The sequence below is a fragment of the Suricata suricatta genome, chromosome 11 (assembly GCF_006229205.1).
Source record: "Suricata suricatta isolate VVHF042 chromosome 11, meerkat_22Aug2017_6uvM2_HiC, whole genome shotgun sequence".
NCBI lineage: Eukaryota > Metazoa > Chordata > Mammalia > Carnivora > Herpestidae > Suricata > Suricata suricatta.
In genome coordinates this window covers 9,360,026-9,367,147 of record NC_043710.1, presented here as the reverse complement: position 1 = coordinate 9,367,147, position 7,122 = coordinate 9,360,026, and the positions used below count along the sequence as shown (strand labels likewise).

The following is a 7,122-nucleotide window of genomic DNA, read 5'->3' as shown; positions in this document are numbered from 1 at the left end:
GAAGCTGTACGTGAGCGGCGCGGGGCTGCGCGAGCTGCCCGAGGAGATCGAGGAGCTGCGCGAGCTGCGCATCCTGGCGCTCGACTTCAACAAGCTCGAGCGCCTGCCCGACGGCCTGTGTCGCCTGCCGCGCCTCACGCGCCTCTACCTGGGCGGCAACCGGCTGCTGGCGCTGCCCGCGGACTTCGCGCAGCTGCAGAGTCTGCGCTGCCTCTGGATCGAGGGCAACTTCCTGCGGCGCTTCCCGCGGCCGCTGCTGCGCCTGGCGGCGCTGCAGTCGCTGCAGATGGGCGACAACCGGCTGCGCGCGCTGCCCGCCGAGCTGCCGCGCATGACCGGCCTGCGCGGCCTCTGGCTCTACGGCAACCGCTTCGAGGAGTTCCCGCCCGCGCTGCTGCGCATGGGCCGCCTGCACATCCTCGACCTGGACCGCAACCGCCTAGGCGGCTTCCCGGACCTGCACCCGCTGCGCGCCCTGCGCGTCTTCTCCTACGATCACAACCCGGTCACCGGGCCCCCGCGCGTCGCCGACACCGTCTTCCTCGTGGGCGAGGGCGCGGTCGAGCGCATGGCCGAGCGCGACGAGCCCACGCCCCGGCCGCCGCCCCGCCGCCCAGCCAAGGCTTTTGAGGATGAGGAGGAAGAAGACCTACTCATAGGGGGCGGTAGCTCCCGGGCTCTGGGCCCCCCGGGGGGCAGCCTCCCCGCCCTGGAAGCCGCCGCAGGACTGGGCACCTGAGCCTGTGCTGTGGGTGATGGACGTCGGCGGTTCCGGGAGGAGGGGCTCCGGGAAGGTCTGTGGGAACGGTGGACCCCTACCCCGGGGGCCGCGGAAGCACGACTCTGGGCAAGCCCTAGGGACAGGCAGGCCTGGGGGCCGTCTTCACATACTCCTGTTTGGTAAGGAGACTGCCACCTGGCTGATCTCTGGGCAGTCCTCAGCCCGAGAAGTCCCGACTCCGTCTAGTTCCCTATGGCTCTGTCTGGTCTCTGGGAGAGTCACCGACACCACAGTAGACATGCTGGCTTCCTCCTGGGAACCAGGGTCCCTGCTCGCGGTTGACTGAGTCTGGATACCCACCCAGGCTGCCGCACCAACCCCCCCCCCCCCCCCCCCCCCCCCCCCCCCCCCCCCCGTCTCCAGGACGTTTGGATCTCCTAGACCCTACCCTTTCGGGTGCGGGAGACGCCACCTCTGGGGCGGGCCATACGCCTGTGTGAGTCACAACTGCCCTTGGAGAAGGGCCTGGGCCACACGGGCAGGGGCTTGGGACCTGGGCCGTCGCCCAGGACAGAAGTGGGAAACTGGGATTAGGGCCCTAACACCGAAGCTGCCCTTGCCCCTCCGCTGGGCTCATCTGCACATCCCGCCCTCCTCAGGCCCTCTTACATTTGCATGGGGAAGGGGGCGCTTAGAAAGCAGGGTCTCCCTCCCCCCTTTTGATTCTATTCTGTTCTCTAGGAATGTGCCTGGAGTCTTGCTGGGAGAAGAGAGCTCTCTCCTTTACCCCACAGCCTGAGCCTTCCAGCTGTCAAGTTTGAAAAGACGCCACTGTGCCTCTAGGGCCTTCTGCGTGGAAGAGAGAGGCTCTCTGCCCCGGGAGGCTGCCCCCCAGCCTCTCCCGACTGCCTGCACGCTCCATTCCCTTAAATGGGCACAGTCAGGGTAGCTGGCACGGTGTGGGGCATGGGACAAGCACTCTGTGCCTCCACTCAGTCACCAGGGACCAACCTCAGGGGGTGAGGAGTGGGGGGTCGCTCTGCAATCCCCAGGGCCAGATCTTTCCCATCCAAGCAATAACGGGAGGAGGCGGCCAGGGCCAGGGACACTCAGGGACACTGTCAGGGGCGCTGGCCCCGTGTGGTAGTGTTTTCTTTAGGACGAAAAGAAACAAAACTGGCTGTAAACATAAATTATATTTCTTGGAGAAAGAATGTGCGTTTCCCACATGCCTGTTTATTTATAAGTCCTGGGAGGGATCACCGGGTCCCATCGCTGTGGGGAACCTGGGCTCCCTCGGCCCTGCCCTCTTGTCCGTGTGCCCCGGCTCTGCGTCAGATCGGCCCTGGCCAACAGCTGTCGCCTGTCTGGGGAAAACGTGCTTGTTACCGATGGCTTTGACTGCTCAAGCCTCGTCTCCTGTCTGGCTCTAGCGGACTCTGCCTGCCAGGCACCCTTGTCACCCCCTTTTCTGTTCTCCCCAGCTTAATTCTCAGGTTCCTGGCTCTCAGTGTAATCTGAATCTCCCTCAAGCTGGGCTGACCTTTCTCTCTCCTTTCACTGTACTAACCCCCGCCCCCGCCCCGCCTGGTTCTATTCTTTCCTTCTTCTGTCTCCCTCGCTCCATTTTCCCTTTTCTCAGTCTCTCCCTCCTTATTATTATTTTTTTTTCACTCAGTCATGGTATTACTTTCTCCCCTCATTGTTCAGCGTGGAAGAAAAGATTTAAAGAAACCATTATAAAACCTCAAGCTTAGAGACCCATGTCCCATGAGAAGATGCTGCCAGGTCACCATCGCCATGGCAACAGGGGTGATGTCACACAAAGCCCAAAGGTCAAGTCCTGCGGCAGCTCTGTTGGTCACCAGACTGGGCCTGGCTTAGAAGGAGGCAGGGGATGGATCTGGAACAGTGAGCTTGCAAGGGAAAGAGAAGGCCTTGAAAGGACATAGGAGGGACACCTGGGCGGCTGGGTTGGTTGGCTTCAGCTCAGGGCATGCTCTCACGGTTTGTGGGTTCGAGCCCCACATCGGGCTCTGTGCTGACTGCGCGGAGCCTCCTTGGGATTCTCTCTCCCTCTCTCTGCACCTTCCCAGCTTGCTTGCTCTCTCACAAAAAAAAGATAAAGTAAACATTAAAAAAAAAAAAAAAGGACAGGAAGAGCTGGTGGGTGGGGAAGATTGGAGGTTGACTCCTGCTTAAAGAGAAAGAGGCATCTGGGGCTTGCTGCAGTCCCCTCCCCCCCAGGGCTCCTCAGGTGCCCATGCTCCCCTTGTTGAGGCTCCATCAGAGCCAGTGGGCCTTTCTGGGGTCTGGGAACGTGGAGGAAGGGATTTGAGATCTCAGATCACTCGAGGTAGGAGCGGCAGAGACCAGAGCTGTCTTTCTCTTGCGCCCTGACTCAGACCACAGCAGAGAGGAAATAGCCCTGGGGGCTGGGCTCGGAAGGTTCCAGTCCCAGTTCTGCTTGAGGCCAAGTGACTTTCTGCAAGTCATGATCCTTTGGGGCTCGCTTTTCCCATCTGCACACATGGTGTTGGGTTTATTTAGATCTGACGCTACACGGGATTTATCTACCTTCCTTTCATGCAAATCCTAGACGTAGGGGAAAGTAGGGGTGCCAAAGGAGGCAGTCACCATGGAGTAGCCACTGGCCCTAAGAACCCGGATTTCCTTCCTCTCTCTGGTGTGTTTCCCTGTGCCTCTTCCCCTGCTGCCCTCGCCTGAGAACTCGAGGTGGGGCAAAGGCCACATGATCTCCACACCACGGGAGACCCCCTGTCCTCAGCTGATGGTCAAGGTCTCGGTGTGGAATGGGTGGGATCTGCTCTTGCCCTCTCTGAGAGCCTCCCCACGACCAGACCCGGTCAGCAGAGCAGTAGAGACTGGTGTGTGTGTGTGTGTGTGTGTGTGTGTGTGTGTGTGTGTGTGTTGCGTGTGGATCCTTTAACTTTGTTACAGTCATCCCTGTTTCCTGCCCACCTTTGGGGCTCCGGAAAGCACGACAAGGTGTTTGGGAACGGGGGACCCTGCCCAGAAGCCCCTCTGGGCTTCCTATGCCACCGCATTGGCTTGCTCAGCCACCTGTCCCGAAGTTTCCTTAAGAGACACTTCACTCTTGTCTGAGGATGGACATTTATTAGCACACGTGGGTGTGCCACACAGAACGGGTATTCAGACAGGGATCCCTGCCCAGGGGGGCTTACAATCTAAACAAAACACAACACACACACATACACGCACACGCAGGACACAGACACAGGGACCGGGGCATCTTCAAGGGACACAGATGGTCAGGGGAGCCACGGGCTGGGGCGTACAGCATGTTCAAGCGTTGTCCTTTCGTTGTCTTTGGTGGGGGAGGGAGAGGAGAGCAGGACTTGGCCCAGGATGGCCTTCCGGAAAGCAGTCACATCCAGGAGGGACTTGCGTGAGGAAGAGAACAGTGGAGGACAGCGGTCCCAGGCCCAGGGAGGGATGGGCAAATTTCTTGGATGAAGAGAGAGCCAATAGAGTGAAGGCAGGAGAAAGCAGAAAGTCCAGGAGGAGCCGCTGATCCCCGGACGGGGGGCTGTCCCATCTGCCAGGCTGTGAGCTGCCCTTTGCTTCGGGGCCCAGCTTTCCAGAGCCATTGTTTCAGAGAGATCCTGAACAGAAGTTCTGGCAAGGCATGCTCTTTAGGCTACTTACCTGACCCTAGAGCTCCCTCTAATCTCTGGGACAGAGATCAGAAGCCAAAAGGGGGAAAAAAACCCCACCTTTTAATGGGACACGTAAGCCAGGTTGTAAGGAATTGACAGGGCGGAAGGGGAGAAGGCGGGCAGCCTCTGATGAGGGTACTTAATGCTGCGCAAGGAAGCAGCTAGCTGCCCACCCCAGGTGCTGGGGAGCAGGAGGACGACAGCCCCCTTCCCTCTGGAGGGGGGCAAGGCCAGCAGGTGGACACATGGTAACAGGTGCACTTGCTCCTTTTGTGCCTATGACACAGATAGCACCTTCCTTCTGAAGACCCCTGAGAGCTGCCAGGCCTGTTTCCCCCAGGCTGTGTGTGGCGTGGGGAGGGAAGGGGCGGGGTTGGTTATTGCTTTTTTGTGAACTAAGGACACCGGCCCTGGGCAAGGAAATAGCTTGCCTGGGACCACAGTGATTGCAGAAAGAAGACACTGGGCCCAGTCTCCTCAGACTGGGACTGGCCGTGGCCTCTTTTGAGTGGGAGAGAATTTCCTCATCCTAAAAGAGTAAACCAGAAAAGGATGGAGAGAAGCCAGAGATCCAGCAGACAGACCTGGAACTCTCCCTGTCCCAGGAAGGACCGGGAAGGAGACACTGGTCTGAAACCACAGTGGCGCAACCCAGCACTCGGGACAGTAGGGGAGGTGGAGGGCCCCGCTTCGGATTGTCGGACCTGCCTTGGAGGGTGGTGATGGCCCTCTGGGGACCTGCCTTGGAGGGTGGTGATGGCCCTCTGGGGACGGAGGGAGGCTGGGGGCACTAGAGGACCTCAAGGAGACTCTAGTCCTGTCGAGCCTTGCTTCAGGCCTGATCAGGAAATATGGCTGCTCTCCTGCTTTCTGGGCAGCTGGTGGATTCGTACTCTAGATCTGAGGATGAGCCGGAAGCTCACGGAGGCTCTCATCACCAGTGAAGCCAGATCCCAAAGGTGACAGGGGGAGACTCAGTCCCAGGCTCCCCATCCCCCTCTCCCCGCTGCCTCTTCCCCTGGGAGGTGAGGTAGGGCTGGGACCCACGGAGGAAAGAGCCGAGGCCCTACTTTCTCACGATCCTTTATTAATCAGAACGGGCCCTACCACAAAAAGTGGGGCCCATTCCCACAAAAATATGATTTTGTAAAGAGGAAATCTTGCTGGCTTAGAGGGTGCGTGTGGTGGAAAAAATTTTTGAATGGTTCTTTTTTCCTTTTTTTTTCTCAGTGTTTCTTCATTTCTCTTCACCGCAATTTTTTTTTGTGTGATAGTGGGTTTTTGTCTTTTTTTTTTAATATAAAACACTTGCACTCAAGGACTCAAACACAATACAAACAGCGGCAACCAACCCCACCCCTGGGGCCCCAAAGGGGCTGGGGGCTCCGGGGGCCCCCCTTGGCTTTTTTTGTGGCTGTTTTCCTTGTCCCTTCCCTGGCGGCGGGCGCCAGTGGGCAGGTGCGGGGTTCTGTGGCAGGTGGAATTCATACAGCAGTTACTTAGGGAGATGGTCACAAGAAAAAATACCTGAACAAGATAACAACTAAGTCTAGGGCGCCCACAAAGACGGCAGATGACGCTCATGAAGGGACCTGGGACACAGTGGAGAAGAGATAGATGGGCCCAGGCCGGCCTCAGCTGGCCCTGGAGACTCTGCGGGGGGAGGGGCAGGTGGGCCTCGCTCTCAGGCTACAGTAATAATACTTTGCTCCCGGGTAGCACCTTCACAGTCCTCCTGCCTCAACCCCCAGGTCAGGTGACGGCAGCCTCACAACCTCCCCTATGAGGTAGGTGAAGTATTATGACCATCATTTAACAGATGGGGAAACTGAGGCCCCGGGAGTGTGGGTGATCTGCCCAAGGTCCTGGGATGGTGGCAGGGCTCCAGTGCCCTCCTCCCATCCTCAAGTTTCCCCATTCCTTGTTCTCCTCTAGCCCTGCCCCGTCCTCACCCCATACCACCCGCCTCCTCCTGTGTCGTCCCACCGGCCCCTGGTCCCACCACTTGCCACCCCTCCCCCGCCTCTGAAACCCAGAGGCCGGTGGTCAGTTGGGAACAGACCGTGCACCAAGACGCTCTCTGCATGTGATTGGTTAATAGCTCCGTGGGTGGGGCTCGGAAGAAAGAGATGCAGTTGCCCCGCCCACTCATTGCAGGTTGGTTCAATCCCTGAAGGGCCAGGGGATATGGGGCGGGGCTGGCACCCAGAGGTGGAGGGACACGGGATCTGAGGCAGGGATGGAGGATGACACATCCCTCGCCCTCAAGACCTTCCACAGCACCCTCGGATTGCTTCCACACAGCCTTCGGAGATGCTGCCTCCCAGCTGCGGGCTGCTCCCCAGCCCGCCCAAAAAGGACCCCGCAGTTGGGGCAGGCCCTCCCTTTAAGCAAAGCTACAATACAGAAAAATTGGGATTTACAAGAAATATGGGTGACTATTTGCTTTACATAAGCACTCCCCAATCTACAAGATGATTCACCTACTCTCTATAATATTCCTCCAGAACCTAGGGGGAGGGGAACGGGGGGCCAGGGGTGTGAGAATCAGTGTAATACAATTTGATGTGGGCAGCTCAAGGGGAAGCCTACTGAAGGAAAATGGCTCCCCAAATCCTATGCTTTTGCCGTGCTCTGCAGGTGGGGACCCTAACCCTATCCCGAGTGTCCCCTGGGGTCAGGCCCCTCTCGGGGGGGGGG

At 58.7% G+C, this 7,122-nt stretch overlaps 1 protein-coding gene and 1 long non-coding RNA gene across 2 annotated transcripts in view; both read left to right on the top strand.

Moving 5' to 3' along the window:
• The window catches only part of LRRC10B (leucine rich repeat containing 10B), a 2,430-nt gene extending 495 nt beyond the window's left edge, over nt 1-1,935 (top strand). Inside the window, exons 2-3 of the mRNA XM_029915450.1 lie at nt 5-900; nt 1,463-1,935. Of these exons, the coding sequence (XP_029771310.1) occupies nt 5-739 (735 nt within the window). The 3' untranslated portion in view covers nt 740-900; nt 1,463-1,935. The remainder of the gene's footprint in view (nt 1-4; nt 901-1,462) is intronic.
• Nucleotides 1,936-5,770: 3,835 nt separating this feature from the next.
• Nucleotides 5,771-6,846, top strand: LOC115272127. The gene is made up of 3 exons (XR_003900260.1): nt 5,771-6,209; nt 6,358-6,579; nt 6,692-6,846. It is a non-coding gene; the product is annotated as an uncharacterized LOC115272127 (long non-coding RNA).
• Nucleotides 6,847-7,122: the final 276 nt, after the last annotated feature.